This window comes from Thalassophryne amazonica, unplaced genomic scaffold, assembly GCF_902500255.1.
Source record: "Thalassophryne amazonica unplaced genomic scaffold, fThaAma1.1, whole genome shotgun sequence".
Lineage (NCBI taxonomy): Eukaryota > Metazoa > Chordata > Actinopteri > Batrachoidiformes > Batrachoididae > Thalassophryne > Thalassophryne amazonica.
In genome coordinates this window covers 105,124-129,703 of record NW_022986268.1, presented here as the reverse complement: position 1 = coordinate 129,703, position 24,580 = coordinate 105,124, and the positions used below count along the sequence as shown (strand labels likewise).

Sequence of the window (24,580 nt, the reverse complement as noted above, 5' to 3'; positions counted from 1 at the left end):
GCACCCGACCGTGTCGCCACAACGAGCATGCGCCACCTTGCGGCATCTTATATATGCTACTCTGGAACCACCCCTAAACCCAAACAGTTCAACTGTCAACCCCACTGAGGTCCTTAGTCTGGGACTCATTAACGTAAGATCAAATCATTGTTGGTTAATGATCTAATTATTGATCATCACTTAGATGTGATTGGTTTATGTGAAACCTGGCTTAAACCTACAGCTGTCCTCCCCTTAAATGAGGCCTGTCCACCAGCATATACATTTAGTCACATCCCTCGTGATGCAAAGCAAGGCGGGGGTGTTGCTCTATCTATCTATCTAGGTTTAGCTTATTAGCTGTTGGGGATCACAAATATAACTCGTTTGAGCATCTGATTCTCTGCTCTGCTCAGGATATTACACATTGCCAAGGTCAGAAGAATAAAAATCAGCCGTTTTACTTTGTCACTTTATATAAGCCTCCTGGCTCATATTCTGAATTCTTAGAATTAAGAATTTGGTGAATTTGGTGCGTTCATCTCTAACCTGTCAACTAGTGCAGATAACATTCTGATCATTGGTGACTTTAACGTTCATATAAATAAGCCTTCTGATCCCCTCTGCCAATCATTTATGGAAATTATGGATGCATTAGGAATTCATCAATGCATTAGGGACACATTAGTGGAAATACCCTGGATTTGGTTCTCGCACGTGGTATTGCTCTCACAAATATTGACATCATGCCTCTTACATCAGTGGTGTCTGATCACTCCCTAAGTTTACAGTTTTGCTGCCATGTTTAGTGGAACAACAACCTTATATATCACTACAGTGATGCATCAACTCCTCAACTAAGACTGAACTCAAACCTAGACTGTCTGATGTCTTAGCTTCACTTCTGGCAAATACCCAGTCAGTAGACAGACTTGTGGATAGTTTAAATTCAGTGCTCAAAACTACACTCGACATGATTGCACCACCTGTGTTAAAACCGCGCACCCCCAAAACACAGTCACCTTGGTTCAATGATTATCTGTGTGACCTCAAGCATAAGGTTAGAGGTCTAGAATGGAAATGGCGTAGTTCAAAATTAGAAGTATTCCACCTTGCGTGGTGTGATGTTATCTTATACTATAAGCATGCATTACTGGCTACAAAGTGGACCTATTACTCTGATTTGATCAACACAAACAAGCATAACTCAAAGGTCTTGTTCAACACGGTGGCAACACTTATTCATGGACAACCACCTGTAGCTTGCTTTAACAGCACAAGATTTCCTGGATTACTTTGAGAAGAAAATAGAAGACATCAGGTTAAACATATCCCAGCATTCCTTAACCCAGCCACTACACCCTGCTATTGAGGTGGGCGCCACTACTGAGGTATTACCTAGATTTACAGAATTTGATAGTATCTCACTAGACATGCTGACAAAACTCGTCAACAAAAAGCATAACCTGTTTATTTGATCCTATACCAACAAAACTGTTTAAGGACCTGTGGCCCACTCTTGGGCCGACTGTGCTGGAAATTATTCATTTTTCTTTAACTTCTGGATCTGTTCCTAAATGTTTCAAATCTGCAGTGATTAAACCATTACTTAAGAAACCTAATCTTGACCCTGGTGTATTGAAAAACTATCAGCCGATATCAAATCTATAATTTTGCTCTAAAATTCTGGAAAAAGTGGTGCCTCTGCAGCTCGTGGACTATTTTACTGAGAATAATCTCTTTGAGCCACTGCAGTCTGCTTTTAGAAAATATTCCACAGAGACGGCTCTCACTAAAGTGGTGAATGATCTTCTGCTTACAATGGATTCTGACACCACTACGGTTCTGTTGCTGTTAGATCTCAGTGCTGTGTTTGATACAGTGGATAATCATTTTCTACTTGATAGGCTGGAAATTCATTTTGGGATTACTGGGAGTGCCCTTGCATGGTTGACGTCATACTTGACCAGTCGTTCTCACTGTGTTTTGTACAGTAACACTACCTCTAACCTTTGTGACATGAAATTCGGGGTTCAACAGAGGTCTGTCTTAGGCCCCCTGCTTTTCTCCCTTTATATAGCACCCCTTGGGCACATATTGCGGCGTTTTGGGATTACCTTTCACTGCTATGCTGATGATACTCAGTTATACATGCCAATAACTGCTGGTAATCTCATCCACATAAAATCCTTAGAAGATTGCCTTGCATCAGTGAGAAGTTGGATGTCTCGAAATTTCCTACTTTTAAACTCTGATAAGACTGAAATGCTGGTTCATGGTCCAGTGAGACATCGGCATCAATTTGACCTTAACCTAGGCTTGTGTGTCATATATCACACTGACAAAGTGAGTAATTTTTGATCCTACATTGACCTTTGACCTTCACATTAGAAATATTATGAGGACTGCTTTCTTCCAGCTGCGAAATATAGCGAAGATTCGTCCCATCCTGTCTATGGCTGATGCCAAGACCCTGATCCATGCGTTCATCTCTTCTAGATTGGACTACTGCAATGTTCTATTTTCTGGTTTACCGCAGTCTAGCATTAGGGGTCTCCAATTGGTTCAGAATGCTGCAGCCAGACTTTTGACACGAAGCAGAAAGTTTGACCACATTACACCCATTTTGACGTCTCTTCACTGGCTTCCTGTTGCAGTGAGATCAGATTTTAAGGTTCTGCTACTAGTCAATAAAATTGTTCATGGACTGGCACCTCCCTACCTAGCTGACCTATTTAACCTTACGTACCGACCTGGGCTTTGCGTTCTCAGGGTGCAGGACTACTTTGTGTCCCTAAGGTGAATAAGAAGTCTGTGGGTCACAGAGCTTTCTCTTATCGTGCCCCTGTTCTGTGGAATGATCTCCCTGCATCAATAAAACAGTCAGATTCTGTGGAGATTTTCAAGTCCAGACTTAAGATGCACTTATTTTCTCTTTCATATGGCTAGCATACTGGTACAGTTTTGTTTTACGCTTTTTACTCTTAATTCATTTTATTAGTAATTGGAGTGGGCTGCGGCCTCAACTTTACCTAAATTCTGGGTCTTTTAGTGAAATTTAGGGCTAGTGGCCGGAGATCACCTTAGTATTTCCTGTTTTTCTTGTTGTTTAACGCTGACAAATTATACTGTATTTCTTGTCTTTGTGATGCCTGATTCTGTTTAAGGTACAGCTCTATCCAGAGATGGGTGTGGTATTTGTGCTGAAAACCCTCCTGTCCTGTGCACCAACAACATTTCCTGTATATTCGTTCTGTGAATTGTTCTGTAATTTATTTCTGTATCATGGCCCAAGCAGAGGGTCACCCCTGTGAGTCTGGTCTGCTTGAGGTTTCTTCCTCAGAGAGAGTTTTTTCTTACCACTGTAACCTGTGTTCTTGTGCTGGGGGTTAGTAAGGTTAGACCTTACTTGTGTGAAGCAAGTTGAGGCAACTCTGCTGTGATCTGGCGCTATATAAATGAAAATAAATTGAAAATTTAAATGCCAAAGAATAAAATTATTGGAAAAAAATGTATAAATGTCTGATGTACTGCTTTTATCATTATGTGATCCTGCATTGTATCGTCCTTCAAATGTTTTATGTCAACCTTTGCATTTGAATGAAAATGATTTAAATTAAAACGATATAACTTCATGTGAAAACAGAGAAGTGAAGGAGTGCAGCGTACATCTTATCTCAAGAAGTGAGGAGGACAGCAGGATCATTCACCAACTGCTCGTGAGAAAATAGCATCCAGCGACCGTTATCTTACATTGTTGCCGACATTCTGCCGAGTGTTGGTGTTGCCTGGGTAACCAAGGTGCTATAAGCTCATAGGCTGGAAACAGACTTTCAGCGAGAGGAAGTTGTAATTTCCTGTAAACTGTTCACCCCTTGTGCACAAATAAATTACAGCAAACGCCGTTTGTCTGTGGTTCTCCTCCCTGGCTGCCAGTCAGAAGGCAGAACATTTTTCTGACAGTTATAGTGGTGCCAGTGAAAATTCTTATGATTAAAAGTAAAAAAAAAAAAAGTAGTACGACAGTGGTTGTCTGCAGTCTGCTGTCATGCCAAGAGTGCGACTGGCCACACATTTTCCAAGTGCCATGCAAGCAATGTTAGATGTACGTGTGTCATTTGGAATTTGGCCGACACCTGCCGCCAGAGGGTGCGATGGGTTCGCACAGCGCACACTTAGTCTTTCAGCCGCTGCTGTGTGCAAATAGTTGTAGCATCAGGTGTACTAGGCGTTAGAGGCAGGGACGACTCCACACTTTCTGCATGAAATCCTGCTTCGTGCGCACTTCGACCAAACTTTGCACTATGCATGAAGGAGCCCTAAAAGACAGCACGGAGGCTCTGATCACGGCAGCACAAGAACAGACCCTAAGCACCAGATCCATAGAGGCAGGAGTCTACCACAGCCGATAGGACCCAAGTTTCAGGCTGGGCAAATGTGTCCCAGAAGTCCAGCAGGATGCAAGATGCAAGTTGGAAGAGCACTGAGAGGCACAACCAAGTGTCGGGAATCGTGTACAAGAACATCTGTGGCATATGGCATATACGAATTAGAAGTCCCCAAATCCCAATAGCAGACACCACCAAAGGTGGTTGAGAACAACAATTCTGTGTTGCTTCAAATTCCACATGGACAAGTATCTGCTGGCCAACCAACCAGACAGGGGTGGTTGATAATCCGAGCTGATAGCAACATCAGAAAGAAGGAGCTCGAGAAAACAGAGGTACCAAGGGCTGAAGGAGCAACTGGAGTAGGTGTGGAAGGTAAAATCCAGTGGTGCCAGTGGTAATAGGACCACTATGAGCTGTAACCTCCAAACTGGAAGAGTGGCTCCAGCAGATCCCAGGAACAACATCAGAGGTCTCTGTCCAGAAGAGTGGAGTGGGTGGCGGGAGTGGGGGGTGTTTTTTTTTTTATTTATAAATAAATCACAGCAGCACATGATCAGTTGTCCATACGACCAACATAGGAGCTGTGTCCAAATTATCTGCACTGCATCAGACCTGTTTCCGGTTTGATGCTGGAGTTCTGCTCCTTCTTACCAATCCTGCTTGTGATGTTCATGGTGAGGATTTCAAGGCACAGTCAGGGACTGGAGGGTGTCTGATTTGGTATCATCAGAGTTGCAGGCTGCTTTTTGCAGCTGAAGTGACGAGGTCACAGATAGAAACAGCGGAAATGAGGTTCCCCCATCGGCTTACACTCCTGGACAGGGTGAGAAGACTGAATATCCTGGAGGGACTCTGAGTAAACTCCGCTCCTCTGAATCTAAAGGAACCAGCTGAAGTGAATCAAGCATCTGGTGAGGATGCACGTTTGAGAACCATCCCTGGTTCTCAAGACCAGGCACCTAAGTGGCTCTACTCTACTCTTTTATTTTACTCTTACTCTTTTAGATATACCTTAGTATACTAGCATAGTTCCACTTTGAAAGTGGAATATGCAGTAATACAACCCCTGGCAAAAATGATGGAATCACCGGCCTCGGAGGATGTTCATTCAGTTGTTTAATTTTGTAGAAAAAAAAGCAGATCACAGACATGACACAAAACTAAAGTCATTTCAAATGGCAACTTTCTGGCTTTAAGAAACACTATAAGAAATCAGGAAAAAAAATTATGGCAGTCAGTAACAGTTACTTTTTTAGACCAAGCAGAGGGAAAAAATATGGACTCACTCAATTCTGAGGAATAAATTATGGAATCATGAAAAACAAAAGAACGCTCCAACACATCACTAGTATTTTGTTGCACCACCTCTGGCTTTTATAACAGCTTGCAGTCTCTGAGGCATGGACTTAATGAGTGACAAACAGTACTCTTCATCAATCTGGCTCCAACTTTCTCTGATTGCTGTTGCCAGATCAGCTTTGCAGGTTGGAGCCTTGTCATGGACCATTTTCTTCAACTTCCACCAAAGATTTTCAATTGGATTAAGATCCGGACTATTTGCAGGCCATGACATTGACCCTATGTGTCTTTTTGCAAGGAATGTTTTCACAGTTTTTGCTCTATGGCAAGATGCATTATCATCTTGAAAAATGATTTCATCATCCCCAAACATCCTTTCAATTGATGGGATAAGAAAAGTGTCCAAAATATCAACGTAAACTTGTGCATTTATTGATGATGTAATGACAGCCATCTCCCCAGTGCCTTTACCTGACATGCAGCTCCATATCATCAATGACTGTGGAAATTTACATGTTCTCTTCAGGCAGTCATCTTTATAAATCTCATTCGAAAGGCACCAAACAAAAGTTCCAGCATCATCACCTTGCCCAATGCAGATTCGAGATTCATCACTGAATATGACTTTCATCCAGTCATCCACAGTCCACGATTGCTTTTCCTTAGCCCATTGTAACCTTGTTTTTATCTGTTTAGGTGTTAATGATGGCTTTCATTTAGCTTTTCTGTATGTAAATCCCATTTCCTTTAGGCGGTTTCTTACAGTTCGGTCACAGACGTTGACTCCAGTTTCCTCCCATTCGTTCCTCATTTGTTTTGTTGTGCATTTTCGATTTTTGAGACATATTGCTTTAAGTTTTCTGTCTTTACGCTTTGATGTCTTCCTTGGTCTACCAGTATGTTTGCCTTTAACAACCTTCCCATGTTTGTATTTGGTCCAGAGTTTAGACACAGCTGACTGTGAACAACCAACATCTTTTGCAACATTGCGTGATGATTTACCCTCTTTTAAGAGTTTGATAATCCTCTCCTTTGTTTCAATTGACATCTCTCGTGTTGCAGCCATGATTCATGTCAGTCCACTTGGTGCAACAGCTCTCCAAGGTGTGATCACTCCTTTGTAGATGCAGACTAACGAGCAGATCTGATTTGATGCAGGTGTTACTTTTGGGGATGAAAATTTACAGGGTGATTCCATAATTTATTCCTCAGAATTGAGAGATTCCATATTTTTTTCCTCTGCTTGGTCTAAAAAAGTAACCGCTACTGATTGCCACAATTTCTTTTCCTGATTTCTTATAGTGTTTCTTAAAGCCAGAAAGTTGCCATTTGAAATGACTTTAGTTTTGTGTCATGTCTGTGATCTGCTTTTTTTCTACAAAATTAAACAACTGAATGAACATCCTCCGAGGCCGGTGATTCCATATTTTTTGCCAGGGGTTGTATATAAGATATACCTTACTGAATTTTCATGTCCCTCAGGAGGTCCTTCAGGCATGCAAACTGGGAGGAGAACCCGGGAAAGACCCATAAATATTTTAGGGGTGTCACAATACATCAATCTGTATTGAACTGTATGTTACACATGGATCAATTTGACAGCTTACCACAGATTTATACTTTGACTTGGAGACTGAGGTTTTGGTTGTCTAAACACAGAATGGGCCTGTTCCATGTTTCTTTAACCCTGGGGGGCGTGGTCTTCTGTTGGACCACAGCACTGTGTACCTTTGGTGTCGACTCTGTCTGCCTGATGATGTAGTTGAGGTTGTTGGTGATGTGTGTATCCAGTCCACGGGCCAGATTCCAGGGCTTACAGATCCAGTGGTTGTCCTGTCCTCTGAAACACACAAGCACTGTCTTACAATCCAACATCAAGTCCAAACATCAAACTGCGGACAATACAAATGGTTATGATGCCACATTATCTACATGTCTTTGTGTGTCGAGTTCAAAATTAATTTATACTGTCAAGAAAGATGACTAAGCTTGCTTTCAGCTTGTTTTCATCTTGGAATATAATACGTGCCATTGGATTAATACATATGTTGTTGGAATAAACTGGACAGTGTTTGGTACTTTCCTGGAGTAAGTGAGGTCATACCGGACTTTTCCATTGCAGATGGGGAGGCCCATGGAATGAACTCAGTGGGGAAAACTATGAAATATGTCTAAAGAATGATTCTAACATATCAAGTATGATTAAATGAACTACTAATGTAATAAAAGTAAGAGTTGATTAGAAAAAATGTTACAAATAAGTGGAATGAATGATTATCTGAGTTGTTTTTTATTGCAGTCAAAAGAAAGAGGAAAGAGTTGTTTTTCATAAAGGGTGCAGTTAGAGAAAAAGAGGAAGAAGTTGTTTTTAGTGCAGAGGCAGAGACAAAAGGAGGAAGCTAATGATGTCGCAAGCGAGGCCAGAAGAGCTGATGATAAAAACAACTGATCAAATGATTAAGACGTGATAAAATAAGAAATGAATAATGAGGAATGAAAATGTTGTATATGATCATATGAATTGTTTTTATGTGAAAAAGAGTTGTAATGAAATGATTGAATATGATTGATGTGATTCTAAAGACATGATTTAAAAATGAATTCTCAGAAAAGCTGATGTGTTAAGCAGAAAACAGGAAACTTGCACAATAGGTTACCGGCAGCCGGGAAATGAGTTCTGCAGATGGCTTCCAATAAAAGGAAGGAGTAGGGAGGAGGTTTTGAGTCACCATCATCCCCATGGTAACCAGATCAACTGAACAACAACAAGAGTTCTCATATAAAAACTGGACAACAACAGGAAACGGGGTTATTCTTCCAGGGAGAGGTGCTGTTGTCACTTCTCCCCTGCTACGAGGAGATCACAAGACTTGACCATCTTGTGAGCTGCAATTGGAATCGTGGAGTGAGAGGATTGGAGACATAAGAGATCATCTGAGAGAGTTTTCAACTCCCACTTAGGCCGTCCAGTCACGGAGTAGCAGAGCATTGGAGAATAATCACTGGCCTTAAGTCTGAGTGGGGAAGTTTCAACGTTTTCTCTCTCAAGGAATATCACATTGTACCAGAATGGATTAGATCAACTTTTGGTTGATTGAAGAAGGAATAAACTCTTATGTGGATTTATTTCCTGAAGGAACTCTTATGTGGATTTATTTCCTGAAGGATTACAACATCACACAAGGATCGTGGTCAGCTAACAACTAATAGCTGATGAAGAGGAGATCAAGTTCATCGAACTGGGGATTTTAACATCAAAAAACCTCCTTCCCTCACTCCTAGAAAAATTATTAAGAAGTTAATCCAGTCCAGTCAGAGTAAGATCAGACAGCATTATTGAATCAAAAACAAAAATCTCTGCCAATTATTATTCTGATTATATTTGAATTACTGTTGTGAAATTATCATCATATAACCGATTTTGATTATGTTGTCAGCACTTGCAAAACCTGCAATAAATTTCCAAGCATGCAGTTAAAGTGTTAAGGCTCGGACATTGGATTATTGATGCTTCTTAAGGTGTAAAAGTTAAAGTTTTTTGGGTGTATAACATCAAAAAGTGCTCTAAAAGGTTAGTCTGGTTTTTAACGTAATTAACGCATCCTGGGGACTCGCTGTACGAGTCATTAAATTAAAAATCTAGCAACATTCCAAGAGCCCTGATCCATAAGAGGAGAGCTGCCGTTAACGGGCGTGGCCGGCTCGTATCCTGGTTCCAGAAGAAGGCTATTCGACCGGGGTGCAAGATCAGCGTCAGCGGGGTGGACGTCCGGATGGAGGCAGTGAGCGGCTAGATGAATCTCCTCGCCACCAGCTTGAACAGCCTTTGTGCAGCCCTGCCGGGTAATACCCGCGGAGACACGAAGGTCGGACCCCAGAGACGGAGAGCAGGTTTTATAACGGGATCTGACACGTGGCGCCCGAACAGGGACCTGACGAAGTGTAGTCGGGTCCGAGGAAGAATCCTGGCCAAAGGAGAGTCTTTTGCCATTGGATAGGTGGAAAGCCCCTCAGTGGATTACCAAGGGAGACAGTGTTGTGGAGAGTGTCGGCTGATGGCCTGTATAGGTCCAGTAACGGCTTGAAGCACATCTGTTTTCCAGAGGTGTGGAAGGTTGGAGGCGACCACCAGAAGGACGACGTAAAGACAACAGGAGTAAGCATCCCAGGGAGCTGGGATCAAGGACGAGAAGCAGACGTGTCACTGCTGGATTGTCTGAACTGGGACGAGAAGCAGACGGGGATAGCCTGCTGGGTCGTCACGAAACGACGAGGAAGGGAAGCAGACGAGGGAGCCTGCTGGATCGGATCGTCAAAGAAAGCAGGTATGAGAGTATACTGTGCAAAATGGTGATCTACAAGAGAGAATAGGATCATCAACCCGCGAGGTTCCTGAGGGGAGAAGCGGGAAAGGAGCAGCTGATTTGGAGTTAACCTCTGGAATTAGCGCTGAATAGCCAAGTAGTCTGTCACTCATCCCTGACTCAAGGCGCCAAGAGAGGCTTTGAGAGGCAGACGACTCAAGACGACAAGGACCATAGCTGAAGTCAAGGAGACGACAGTGGTGGAATCGACAATCTCAGCAACCGAGAGAATAAAGGGAGGATAATCATTACGAAACAGTAAGGTTAGTGTTAAAAACAAGCAGTAAGAATATGGCTGAAGAAGAGTCAGGACCTGTAGCAACCCCTGGATCCGAACCAGACGAGGGAAAAGAAGTGAATATTCAGCCACACAGAGTGGTATTGTATGGACGAGGATATGATTTTTGGGCAGAAACAGTTCAAAAATATGTCAGAGATCAAAGTGTAGAAACTGATGAAGAAAGTTTCAAAGAAGCTATGGCAGAAACAATACACAAATTAGGGGTATATTATCCAGGTCAGCATAAAGAGGGGCAGATCCTGGCCGTTTGGAAAGCCCACCAGTCCCAAAAGACAAACGGGGACCAGAGAGTGGCTTGAGTGGTGGTGCAAAATTCTTGAAGAAGGGTGGAAAAGAGGACAAATCACCACCTTAATAAGTCCTGAGAAAAGTTATGACCCCGTAGTAAAAATGACAGCTGGGTTGTTGTGAGTAGAGACGGTCCTGGTTGATGTTAAGGCAAAATCAGCGTCCGTGTATGCCGAATTTAAGTCCATGGCAGAACGACTAAAAGGGTAGGAAGAATGCTTAAGGAACAATATCCTATAATGGAAGATAGGGATGGAAGTCAGATCCTCGACACTGGAGATGAGAGCAAGATAGATTTCCAGGCCAAACCCGAACAAAGTGAAGAGGAAAACGAGCCAGAGGAAAGTGAAGATGAATTGATATCCCCGGGAGGTCCTAATTCTGGGGTAAATGGTCAAAAATATAAAAGCCCGGACCAGCTCTATACAAGCTTTGACCCGGTGTGGCAAAAATTGCCCTTAGGAAGTGTGAGAGAAACAACCTCAACAGTTAAAAAACAGACAGAACGCCTGACTGAACAGGATAAAAGACGAAGAAGCCTTCAGGGAGTATCTGGACAGATATTCCATCAATCGCCGGAATGTGGGCCCAGAAGCTTGGGACCGCTTAAATCTGAAGAATGTGCTCCCGGACCGAGTTACCATATTAAAGAGGAAGGCCGTTCTCAGGAGATCTTTAGAAAATCTAAAGCAAAAACCCACCATGTATACGTTGAATCTGACTACATGGAGGACTTGAACCCTATGCCCGAAGGAACCAAGAAAATGGTGACCCAAGATGGAGGACGGGCATATCATTATTTTGGCAGTCCTTGGGATACAGATGGAGATAGTCTTATTGTCTTCACAAATCACAAACTGAAAATTGCCAACCGAAAATTCCGAGCAAAACTCAAGGAGAAGGCAGGCAAAGAATACCAAGAGGAGCTTAAGAACATAAAGGGGAGAAATCTGGAAGGAAAATCGATGGTGATAACAAGCGCACCACGAATGAATTATCATGCACTCATACATGTGCCCTTTGAAAGCTACCCAGGGAGAGAAAATTCAATCGAATACATGGAGAAAATGTTGAAAACTCTGGGAATAGCTATTGATTTGACCAAAGAACGCCAGCATCGGCGAGTGGTGATATGTGTGGACGGATTACGATCTGGACAGATGACATGGGAAGAGGCAGAAAAGGTTGCCATGGCAGCCGTGAACCTACACATGCGTACCCCAGGAGTATGGGGATCAATGAGAGAGATTAGCAATGAGCAGGAGCAAGATCGAGTGAGAAGGGCACTTGAAGCGGTGAACCTAGGACCAAATAGAGCAGGTCCAAAGAAGGGTGCAGTTGGAGCAAGTGGAGTGGCAACTAGTCCCCCGTTAGTGATGCAGCCCATTCCCATGGCGACAAGTGAGAAAAGATCAGCACATGCTGTGGGAGTGCAGCAGTTAAGGATTAAAACCCCACGACCAACATTAAAACAAGTTGCAAGTGGGCTCCAGACTATCATACACCCGACAGGCTCCCAATCACGGATGAAAGAGCCTTTCCAGGCTCCTCCATCGGATCATGGAGAAGAGGATCCCATATTCATTCCTGTACCAGTCGGAAATACTGAAGCAACTGGGGCACCCCGAAAGTCAGAACAAAACGGGGACCCACAACCACAAGACCTATGTCCTCCCCATGAATCTGATATGGATGAGGACCAGGAAAGAGAGTCTGAAGAGGAGATCAATCCACAAGACTCAGAAGAGGATGAACCGCTATCTGTGGTAGGGGAAAGCGAAGTCTCGCGCCCAGAACTACGAACTGGACGCTACAGAGGACGGAAGAAAGAAGTTGGTGTGTATAATGTGCGTGTAGCCTCAGAGAATTGCAAGAGATGTCAGAGTCAACCCAGTGGAGACCCGAGATAAGCGACAAACCTATGCTCCAGAAGTTGGACAAATTGGGTATGACATCCCAGAAGAGTGGATAGAGCGACAAGATGAAAAGAAAACTCTCAAGGTAACAGCTACTGTTGGAGAGTGGGCTAATATACTAATGTGGCCTTTCTATCCTACACTAACTGCCTGTAAAGAGTTAACAAATAACTTCAGAGTCGCCTATTTAGGTGTTGCCCATGATGTGATGTTGAGAAAACTAAAAACAGCAGCTTTACGCTGGTCACGGCAAGTGTTGAGAGAAACCAATGAAGAAAATCTGGATGACGAGGGAGAAACAATTCCACCATCGTCAGGATTACAACAGAGCCTCCCAAATCAGAACTTTCCTGCTGGATCTAGAGAGCAAATCTGCCAGCAATTCAAGCTGAAATTCAAGCAGACGGCAGGGAATTCCATGAATTCAAGAAATTAAAGATGCTGGTGAGAGACAAAGAACCAAATGAAGACCTAAAGGACTATTTGAAAGAAGTGTGGCCACTTATTGACAGAGCTTCGAACAGTGAAGAGGGTAAATCTATGCGGCTAGCCCAAGTTACCAGTCAACCCATCAGTCGGGGTGAACCAGCACGAAACCATTATGCCAGGTTAGTGTTGGAAGATCCCAACGATGAAGATTCTCATATTGCTCGAGCTAAAGCTGGACTAGACAAAGGTCAAACATTGGTTCAAGTTTGGCATGGGCTGAAACAGACGATTTTGCCACAACGCTATGTTATGGCACTGAGAGAGGTCACTAAAGGAAGAAGAGGAGAGATAACTTTTGTGAAAATGCCCATAGACGGCACTACAGTCCCACAAATGGATGCGGTGGTAAAGAGCTGGGATTTGGAGCAGCAGTTCTATGAAGAAAAGAGGAAGAAGGAGAGCACATCGAAATCAGGACAAAAACCAGTGGGAGTGGAGAAAAGAAATTCAGCGCCTAAACCACCACCTCCTCAGTCACATCAAACATCACAGAGGAATAATCAAAGACCTCCAGCTGGACAATGGAGCTCTCGGCCGAGAGGTCCACCACCTCCACCACCACAATCGCGACCTACACCTACACCTCGTAGTGGTGGCTATCTCCCTAAAGAGGAGTATGACAAATTAACTCCAGAACAAAGAAAAACCCTCCAGGAAGTCCGCCAAGCTACAGCGGCGGCTGGAGGGCAAAAGAAGTAATGGCTTCGGAGGCGCGGGTCACGCTAGACCATGCCTACTGGGAAGGGGACGATATCTACACTGATGTGGATGGAGAACCGTACCTAGTGGACACGGGAGCAGAGGTGTCCATGACCCGCAGAAACCTCGTTACCATAGGATACCTACTGATCCAGTATACAAATGGGGCAACGGAGAGAACACCATTTGGAATATGGAAGGGGATAGTTTGGTTAAAAGGCCCCTTTAATTTGATATCAGTCAGGGATTTGAAAGAATTGCATCGGCCCAAAAGACTTCGAACTCTAATAAGAAGACGAGAGAAAAAATTACAAGCAAGAGTTGTACGAATGGGTATAACTCCAATTGGAAAGAGTCCGGTAAGCTGGTACAAAGAAGTGGATGTACCAGCTGTCACAGAAGAAAAAATTGAAGAAAGTGATTTCTCTGAAGCAGGGAAAGAAAAATTGAGGGAAATTATCTCCGAAGCTAATGTAGCACGATTTAAAAATGATTGTAGAGATTTGGGGACTAAACACATTCATGTCATCGAAGGAGGAGTACATCCACCGGTGCGACAATATCCCTTGAACCCTGGGGCGGCTGAGGAAATGGATAAAATAGTAAAAGAATTGGAAGCTTTGGGGATCATTCGAGTGGAATTAAATCCGATCACTAACAGCCCCATCCAAGCAGTTAAGAAGCCAGAGTCAGCAGGAGGAGGCTGGAGACCAGTAATCAACTTCAAGGCTCTTAATCGACAAACAATAGCCAATAGAGTGAGTTTGATAAATCCCCAAGGAGCACTGAAAACGCTCCAAATTAAGAAATATAAATCATGCATTGATCTGGCAAATGGATTCTTTTCCCTGCGATTAGCAAAACAGTCACAAGGGAAAACAGCATTCACACATAAGGGGAAAAGTTATGTGTGGCAACGACTCCCGCAGGGATACAGAAATTCACCAAATGTGTTCCAAGCAGCAGTAATGGAAATATTGAAAGATTTGGGAGTAACAGTCTACATCGATGATGTGTTTATCGCAGATGATGATGAAAATGAACACCTAATGCGGCTGCAAAAGGTGATACAGAAGCTCACAGAAGCTGGATTAAAACTCAACCTGAAGAAATGTCAGTTTGGACAATTCAAGGTTAACTATTTGGGATTCCAGGTATCATCAGACTTGGGACTCTCAGAAGGATACTGAGAAAAATTGAACCAATGACCTACAGAAAATATTGGAACTGTGTAACTATGTGAGAGATCACGTTCCACACTATCACAAATATGCAAAGCCCCTTTATGCTCGTCTCAAGAAGAAACCTAATGGACAAGAGCAGAAGCAATGGATTTGGACAGCTACAGATCAGGATTGCTTGGAAAAGCTAAAGAAAGCCATTCAAGACGCAGTTAGGCTGGAGCCGCGTAGTCTGACTACTCGTCTGGTAGCCGAAATAAGCTGTGAAGAAGAGGATTCGGTGGTAAAAGTGAGCAATGAAGGAGGGGGTATGGTAACATTGTGGAGCTATACTCTATCTTCGATTGAGAGAAAATATCCACCAGAAGAAAAAGAACTGGCAGTCCTGGCTAGATATTGGAGTGCGTTAAAAGAACTTGCACAAGGACAGGGGATAAAAGTTATCACTCAAAGCCAAGTCCACCGGTTCCTAAGAAAAGGAACAATTGAGAGTACTAAAGCCACAAATGCCAGATGGGGAAGGTGGGAGGACATCCTGCTAGACCCTGAGCTGGAAATTGGGCCAAGCCAGTCGGCGACAAAAAAGTTACCGAAGGAGAGGCAACTCCCTATGGAGCCATACGACTGGACTATGTACACTGATGGATCAAAGAAGGGTACAGACAATATAGCTTATTGGGGCTATATTCTGAAGTATCAAGATAAGGAGAAATATCGTCGAAAAGGTCAAACGCCAGGGAGTGCCCAAGCTGGAGAGGTTACAGCAATACTAGAAGGACTCGGAGTTAAACAAGAGGAAAGTAAAAAGGGCTAAAGTGGTTACAGACAGTCATTACTGCGCACAAGCCCTGAAAGAGGACTTATCCATTTGGGAAGAAAATGGATTCGAGGGAGCTAAGGGGAAGCCTGTAGCTCATATGGATTTGTGGAGAAAAATAGCCGAGTTGAGGCTAACAATGGACTTAGATGTGGTACATCAGAAAGCCCATGTAAAAGAAGGAGCACATTGGAGCGGGAACGAAGAAGTGGACCGCTATGTGCAGCTGAGAAAAGTCGTCGTTGTCGGGATCGAGAGGTGGCACCATTCCCACACGGAAGGAGCTGGAGAAGCTGCAACTTTGGATTCCGAGAAACCAAGTCTGCCGAGTCCTCAAAGACTGTGAGGTATGTGGTCGATACAATGCAGGACGACGAGGACAAAGGGTGGATGGTTTCACCATAAAGAGTACTGTTCCATGGGGATCAGTATGCATGGATGTTGCCGGGCCCATGGGGGTGACCAGTAAGAAAGGAGAAAAGTATCTGTTGGTGCTTATGGACTCTATGTCAGGCTATGTGATTGTTAAGCCTGTGAGAAAAGCCAACGGCAGCAGTGTGATCAGCATGTTGGATCAAGTGTGTTCAAATCTGGGGATACCTAAGGAGCTGAAAACGGACAATGGAACACATTTCCGTAACGCTCAGGTCGACCAGTGGTGCCAGAAAAATGGAGTAATGAGAATTTACTCGTCCCCATACACTCCACAAGCAAATGGAGTTGTGGAAAGGGCTATTGGACTGGTGAAAAACTGGATTGGAAAAAATGCTAACACGAAGGAATGGAGTACTAAGGCCCTGGAAATTGGACAGGCCCTGAATGACCGCCAACGTGCCGGCAGGCCCACCCCTTCGCAAGAACTGAACCAACGCCCATTTTCGACACCGGAAGTGGGGCGGAGTCAGATTGAAAGGGACAAAGAACCAGAATCAAAGATCCCATTCAAGGTTGGACAGAAGGTGTGGGTGAGAGCTCGAGATCACCCAACCAACACTGCTGTTAAACCCAAGTATGAGACCACAGATACAGTAGTGAAGATACTGGATAGTAACACAGTAGAGTTGAAGAGGAAAGGAATCCAAGGAGTGGAGCAGCTGAAGCCAACTCCTAACTAGACGAAACCAGGAGCTAAACATGGCCAAAAACACCCAAGATCTTCCACCCTTCGTCAGAATGGCCACTGTCAATGGGGTGGTTGCCTTAAGAAGAACAAGAGAAGGCCTCTGGGCAGGCAGAGCCCTGAGGATACTATATCATGCAAAGAAAGAATTTTTATCTAATGAAAAGGAGCTATTACAGTGGAAAAAAATTGAGAATCACTGTGTGATTTGCCGTGGAGAAGTACAGCTGATGGTCCAATGGTCGGGACCTGGAGTTAGAAAACCCCCAAATCCAAATGGGGCAAAAAATGAATTCAAGCAATTACTTCACAAGCTGATGAAGGTTTTGGATGCACTGGTATGTGGGTTATGCCAACTAACCCACTTGCCAAGAATGGTCTTTTACACCCAGTGGGACTTACGTGGAGACAATGTGGATATGCAGGTGTGTTCATGCTATTGGAATGGACGTGAGATTGAGTATTGCCTGGTGTGTAAAGCAAGAACTCATATGGGAAGACTACTGCATGTGGCAAAAGCAGATGGATGGCAAGTGAGAAGGTTTTTAGACCCTCTGAGGACGTTTCACACCGATGAAACCTGCTGGGCTAATCCTGCAGCAACAACTGCGTCTGATCAAGTTGAGGGGAATCAAGGCGGCGGTGACGTGAGTCCAACGGCCCCAAGTGTCTATCTGATGTTGGACACAACTAGAGCAGGAGGAAGTGACCAAGCTGCAGGAGGTAGTGAACAAAAGCCGTCTTTGTTGCATGAAGCTATACAGCAAAGTTGGTCCCAGGGTCCAGAGTATGGGCAAACTTATGATCCTCCAATAGATGCAATGCAAATTCCACTGGTGTTCAGAGTGTATAGAGATCCGGAGCGACCCGGATATACAGACATGATGGAAGGACTTACCGATGATCAACAGCAAAAAGCCCAAGAAGAAGGATGGATTGGCCCTTGGGAATTGACAACTTGGGCAAAATTGATAGAAGAAGTTCTAAAAAATCCAGACGTTTTACTGGAAGATGCAGAAGAGGTGCCACAAGAAAAAGGGGGCAGAGAAACCCTCATGTATTATTTCACCACTGGATTAGACGCCTGGGGAAATAAAGCAGTAAAACCAAAGAAGAAGTCAGCCGTGTACCACGTGACACCCGAAGAATGGGTGAGGAAAAGGAGGATACAATCTAGAGGGGGAGTGGCTAGTAGAGCGGACACTCCTAGTAGGCCGGACAAAACAATTAGGGCGCGGCTCACAGTGCTGATGGTGTTGGTTCCCTATGTGGGGGTTTATTATGTCGGAGCACACGTTGAACTCCTGGAGGAACAGCAGCAGTCAGACCAAACGACTCAAGGTGAGGAAAAATCAAGAAAGTTTCGGAATCGCTGGATGTTTCCCTCCATTTTCCGCGGGACAAAGAAGAAGTAAAAAGAAGCGGCTGTTTGCAAAATGTCGCAAGGACCAAGTGTAAATAGAATACCCATTATTAATAATCGAGGAAGATTTGGACCCTACATACAAAGTGTCCTTGGTGCTGAGAAACTATACTTAAATTGGCCAGAAAAAGATTTTGAAGAAGAAAACTGGGAACTAGCATCTAAAGGATATTTTGTCTCAAGTTATGAATATAAAAGAGATGCCGAATTAACAGAGACAACAGGACAAAAAATACTCTCTGACCGAGTGCTGAGCGATGCAAGTCTGCGGTACTGGTACATGAACGGACGCCAAAAAATGTCCCAATCGATTCCAAGATGTCCAGATACCTACCCATGGATATTAAATGTGGTTTACCTACAACTCAGAGACCTAAGATTCACAGTGAGATGGGGGATTAATTACGTTGAGCCACTCCAAGGAGTCTATGTTGAAATATACCTTAACCAGTGCTTGATCTGGACTACGAGCCCTAACATGCAACATCAAATGCACAAACGACTGCAAGACCCAAGATATCCCGTATTAGATAACCAGACATTAAATTTGAGAATTATTGAACAACCTCTGGACTGTATGGCCTTACTACCCCCAACCATACCACCAATTTTTGAAAATCAAAACTTCATCTACCTGTACAAAAGAGGGGTCTGGAACTGTAGTCAGGCAAGGAAGATTCAGCTTCAAATTGAGCCAAAGGATCAAGAAAACAAGCCTATAGTTCCCCTTTATCTAGCCCTATCACAATCCAGGTATTCTGGATACTGGTTTTGGCAGCATTGGCAAGATCTATGGGACTATGTACCCCCAAATCCAGTACAGAGGATCCCTGAGGGACCCCTCCCTAAACCTGATAGAGTGATTGTTACGATGTGGAAATGGGCGTGGAAAGGAATGGATTCAGAACTTAAGCACCCATCTCCCATCTACACTCATCTCTCTAAGAGACAACAACTGTTCCCTATGGTGGTGCATCTTGGCAGGAAGAGGAGGAGACCGATGGCGGAGTAACAACTCACTCTGAATCATGCTGTGGACCTTCAAATTGGATGAAAATAATGTAAATAGTCTACGCTCCGGGCCGAGAGGACTTACACCATATTTGGAATTACCCTACAAGAAAATATGTTTAAGCTGGCCGCAAAAGGATTACAAAGAAAAAGGATGGTGTTGGGAACAGGAGGATACTTTGTAGATAATGACTCATATAACAGAACTGCTGACCTTGCAGCGCCTGGAATATACACTCCTCTAGAACCTATCGTGGACAAAGTTGGACAACACTGGAATTGCCCCGGGGTCGGATGGAAGTTTTACCCAATTCCCCGGTGTCCAAACGTATACCCCTGCATCTTAAACGTGGTGTATATACAGAAAAGGGGCTACAGATTTAAAATAAGATGGGGACCTAACTATGTTGATCCATTACAAGGAATGTATGTGGATATTTGGCTCGGATCTTTCCAGATTTGGACCAGTAGTCCCTACATGAAAGTCCCTACATTTAAAAGACTTCAAAAAAAAGAGGCACAATCAACTTTTTATTTGATTGAGAACCAAGCTTTGCCAATATGTACGACAGTACAGTACCTTGACATCGAAAAAGGTGGAAGTGTTCCGCCTATTAGAAGTGGATGGCGAACCAGAGTACTAGTGGGGCTTTGGCAACCCCCAAAGGCTATACTGATACGACTTGGCATAAAGTCGGGAAGAGGATTATTTCGGAGATCGACTCCTCTGTACTCTGTGATGGCACAGTATGTCTACAATGGAGCAGCATATTGGAATGCCTATGAGGATATCTTGCACCTACGTAGAGAATTGAATCCTGCATCTTCACAATGTTTCTTCACACCCCAGGGACCACCGCCTGAAATGAAGGAGGTGACAGTTGTCACTTGGCAATGGGCGTGGCGAGGACTGGATATTAGACTCCCGTGGCCATCTCCCTTGTTAAACATTCTTCTTCAGCAACGAGCATCAAGTGTCCCTGGTGGGAGCACGAGACAAACAACAGCACCTAAGATCATCTATCTCCGAGATGGGAGAACCACAGGAAGACAACGTGATCACCACGCAACCTCGAAGGATCAACGACAGACCAAGAGGAAGAGAATCTGGCATAGAAATGCCACTACTGCAACAACCTCGAGGGCAGGAGCCGCTGCCACCAGTACCAAGTGAATTCTACTACGAAAATGTTGGAATAAGGCAGCAGCAACAGCAGCACCAAAGCCGGCCGTGGAAGAAAAAGTGCCTCCAATGTTGGAGTTGGATGGCCAGACTTACAGCATTATTAGTCGGCATTGCTGTACTTCTGGCTATCCTGTACCATTATGGTAGTACGCCCTGGACCTTAACCCATATCAGGGTCCAGTACGCAACAACTAAAACTTTTCAACAGACATGTTGGGGAGTTGAATCAAAAAACACCTACATGATATGGGACCAGAATTCTTCTGCAGATGCAAAAGAACAAGTGGCTGCAATACCTGGAAGACAGTGGGGAATTTCCAACCGTCACTACCAATCACAACCTGACCACCGGAGCAGAAATCCTCCAAAACCTACAAGTGAGGGAGAAAGAGATTATCGTGGCGACCATCTTACGGTTAAAACAAAAAGAGCGAAGAGAAGTAGGCTGCACTTGGATAAGACCTGAACCTGGCGAGCCAGCCTGGTATTGCTCATGGGGATGCAGAGTACTACTGGGCTATCGAGCAGGGAAATTATTGGGAAAAAGAAGCTGTTTTTCCAGCATTACCAAGACATGATGTTTGCAGAATGATAATGCCTACCTGGAAACATTGGGGAAATTATAACCTCACCTGTGACAACACCCGCAGCAGAGTGCCGAAAGTGGATACTACATCTACAATAATCCCTCCGTTGAACAACGTTACCGACATGGGAACAGGAATACCAACCGTCATCTCACCAGTAGGATTAGTGGGATCCACAAAGATGTCACCAACACAGAGAGGAATTAAATTACTCCCTGCATCGCCAACACAAGATACCCAGCGAGTATTAGAACCAAAAGTTAAAAGTATCGATAACGTGAGTAAAAAGAGATGGAAGGAGATTAATGATTATTGTGTAAAAGAAAAAGTAGCAAAATTAGATAGATGTTATTGGAATCGACCTATTGGATGTAAAACTCAAAATTACATGGTGCTTACACCAGTTATTGATTTGATAGACAGGATTACTTGGAAACAAATACAAGAGGCAAAACATGATGAATGGCTTAACGACACCCTTCCGTGGGTCTGGAGCGTTCCACTGAGACATTTTGAGGGGAATTTTCCAAAGGGAAACATGTGGACTGGGCAGAGTTTACAAGGTCCACATAAAGCAAAATTCTATGTGCAAAAACTACCAAAACCTGATGAGCTAAGGTCAGTACCTCGGGATGATTTTAGCAAAATTGATCAATGCGTGGCAGATAAAATCTATGTAAGCTTACATGAGACAGAATACCATAGTAGTTTGGCAGAAGGTTCTGGTAAATCCCCCCAATGTCCCATAGACCAAATTAAAACAGGGAATTGGCTAAGATGGGTATATAACTGTACAAAGTTGTTACAGATTCCAACCATTAAGGGGACCCTTCAAGCATGGCAGGAAGGAGTTAAGCATAGTCAGGACGTTACCTGGTGGGGAATGGAGAAATTTGAAATTGAAGATTGGGTATTCCCCAGTTTAGATCAAAGTAATAATTATTGGGTTAGATATCAATACATCGCCACAGTCTACTTCAGAGATAGAGCTACCTGGGCTAGTCTACTCTGGAGACCAAATCCTTATGTTACGCCACGGCCATGGAAAATGATTTGTAATAAGCTTAATACTACATGCACAATAAGCCTTGCCCGCCAAAATTGTAGAAATGTTCCTGGCTGGGAGGAATATTGTGATGCTTACTATGACGGCGAGTACAACACTTACGGCCATCAAACAGTTTGGGAGAAGAACGGTGCTGGCGAATGGATAAGAGCTTTTCCACCTAACGTTGGATGTGCCAAAGCTGTCCTGGGACATGGAATGTCGAAAAGGAGGCAGATCCTAGGCCACATAGTGCCATTTGTTGGAGATGCTGTGATAATGCTTGAAGAAGGATATGCCTTCAAGAAAAGTCTGTGTGAAGGACAAGAAATTGTCGGTTACGAATGGTTGGGGCCTAATCGGATTTACAATAATGGTACATGTGAATCGCCTGCAGAACATTGGATAAGCTGTGGAAAAGGAAGAAGTCGGCATGAATGTTCTTGGTGGGAAAGAACGCAAATAATCGCTGGAGGAATTGTCACCACTTTCGCTGCAGAGACCGGAGAAGTCATCAAAGAAGGTCTCGAAGTAGTGACTGGTTGGATTGGACATTTGTTTGGATATCTTTGGCCCTATCTGTTAATCATAGTAGGACTTATTATTGCTGCAGTAATTGGATCTGTTTTGATAAAAGGAAGTTTCGCTGCCGCCCTGCGCTTGTGTGGGAGGAGAACACAACGCAGTGAAATGGAGCCCCTCCTCTGTTAGGGGAGGAGCTATGGAGCCTACAAAGCTCGACACCGGGACACGCCCTGTTCATTCTGCCTTGGGGGAGCAAAGGAAGAAGCATACATAACAGCACACCAACTTACGGAGATAAGTAAAAAGAATAAGAGAGCACAATGTCCAACAATACTGGCGGCATAAATGACACCATCTTCAAAGTGAGTAGAGTGGAGTTTATTGCACTACTGTTAATATGGCTGCTATACTGCTGTGTCGGCCGTTGGGACTTACGACAACCACTGCGAATAGTAACGCTACTATATGGATGTGTCAGATTGGCGATCATCAATCTGCACTACGGTCAGAGTGACTTAGGGTTGTCTTTATTCATCACTCACGTCCTCGGTCGCTTTAATCTCCAGTTTGACTGTTGGGGAATATGGCAGTACACATCGATTACAATTTGGATGGTGATAGATATGACAGCAATCTTTTACGCCCCAGCAGTGATAGCTGACATTGTGTGCGAAGCTGTGATGGCCCTGACCCTATTGGCGTACATAGCTACGTTAACTGGAGCCGTACAACGCAAGAAACCCTGGCTCTACAAACTTGGACTTATCATAATTTGGGCCTTAGGATGGGGAATATTATCATCCTTATATTGGCTGTCCATGGTTAGTCAACTACTCCTGCTGTTATGGTTTACGACCTATGATGCTTGCTTCCCGCGTACAGCTTCTTCAGCTACGGCGGGAATGGTAACGTCATCACCGTCCCACTCTCCTACGGTGATCATGAGGCAGCTCTGGCGTGCATCTGAATAATCCCAACGAACTCTTTTGCTTGCTTGCAATATAATAGTTAAAAGACTAATGTTTCCTCTTACACTATAGGGGGATATAAGATGTATTCATTGTCAAGCCATCCTGGAACAAGCGATCTACTTCTGGGAGGTAACACCGACTCTGTGGTGCCCGACGTGTTATAGCAACAACTTCGCTGTTCAAGTGGCACGAGGAATAATGGGACGGAAGGATACATCTTTTGTGCCCCAGGTACCAACAGCAACATACCTGAAAATTGAGGCTGAGGCAACCGTGATTTGGCATTCTCTTTTGGTTGATCAAATACGAGCTGACACTATAGTGTCTTCAGAAGGATATACGTATTGCCCCGTGTTTTCCAAAATGTGGATGTACCCTACAGGAATAAGATTCTCCACAGCTCATCTTGCCGATGGCCGGATCGTGGCCATTGGTCCTTCCTTACCACCAGCTCCACGTTCATCTCCACAGCACACTGTGGAGGTTGGAGTGCAGACTGAGGATATGAACTGGTGTTTGGAGGCCCTCACACAGGTGTTCCTGGAAGAACACCTTCAACAGCCCGAGCCTGAGGATATTCACGCTGAAGCTTCACCTCAACCGAAGGATACATCACCACGACCACCTACACCAGTTACACCGTGTTATACACCCGTCACCCCCACTTCACCCTGCGCACCATTGTTCCCTGATGGATTATCATCTCAGGAATATGAGGCGACTCCATCTCCATCGGAATTACCATCACAAGCATCGCTACTGGAGGAGCAGCCTTGTGACGGCGACAGCAATCTACAGATGGGCGGAGAGGAGTACGTAGTGCTGGATGAGTGTCGTTCAACTCCAGCTCCGTCTCCGATGGTGGATGAGAAAGAAGTGCTCATCGTTCACCCTGTCGACGACGACGGGGATGTTTTTATGGAAGTATAAAGAGATCGGCAGAGCTTCAAGTCATGGAGGGGGTGTCAAGAAAGATGACTTTAAGCTT

The 24,580-nt window shown here is 44.1% G+C and overlaps 1 protein-coding gene across 2 annotated transcripts in view; it reads right to left on the bottom strand.

The window, feature by feature from the left end:
- The window catches only part of ttll12 (tubulin tyrosine ligase-like family, member 12), a 183,199-nt gene that overhangs the window by 56,125 nt on the left and 102,494 nt on the right, over positions 1–24,580 (bottom strand). For both annotated transcript variants that reach the window (XM_034165451.1, XM_034165452.1), the window contains one exon: positions 7,398–7,509. In XM_034165451.1, the coding sequence (XP_034021342.1) occupies positions 7,398–7,509 (112 nt within the window). The remainder of the gene's footprint in view (positions 1–7,397; positions 7,510–24,580) is intronic.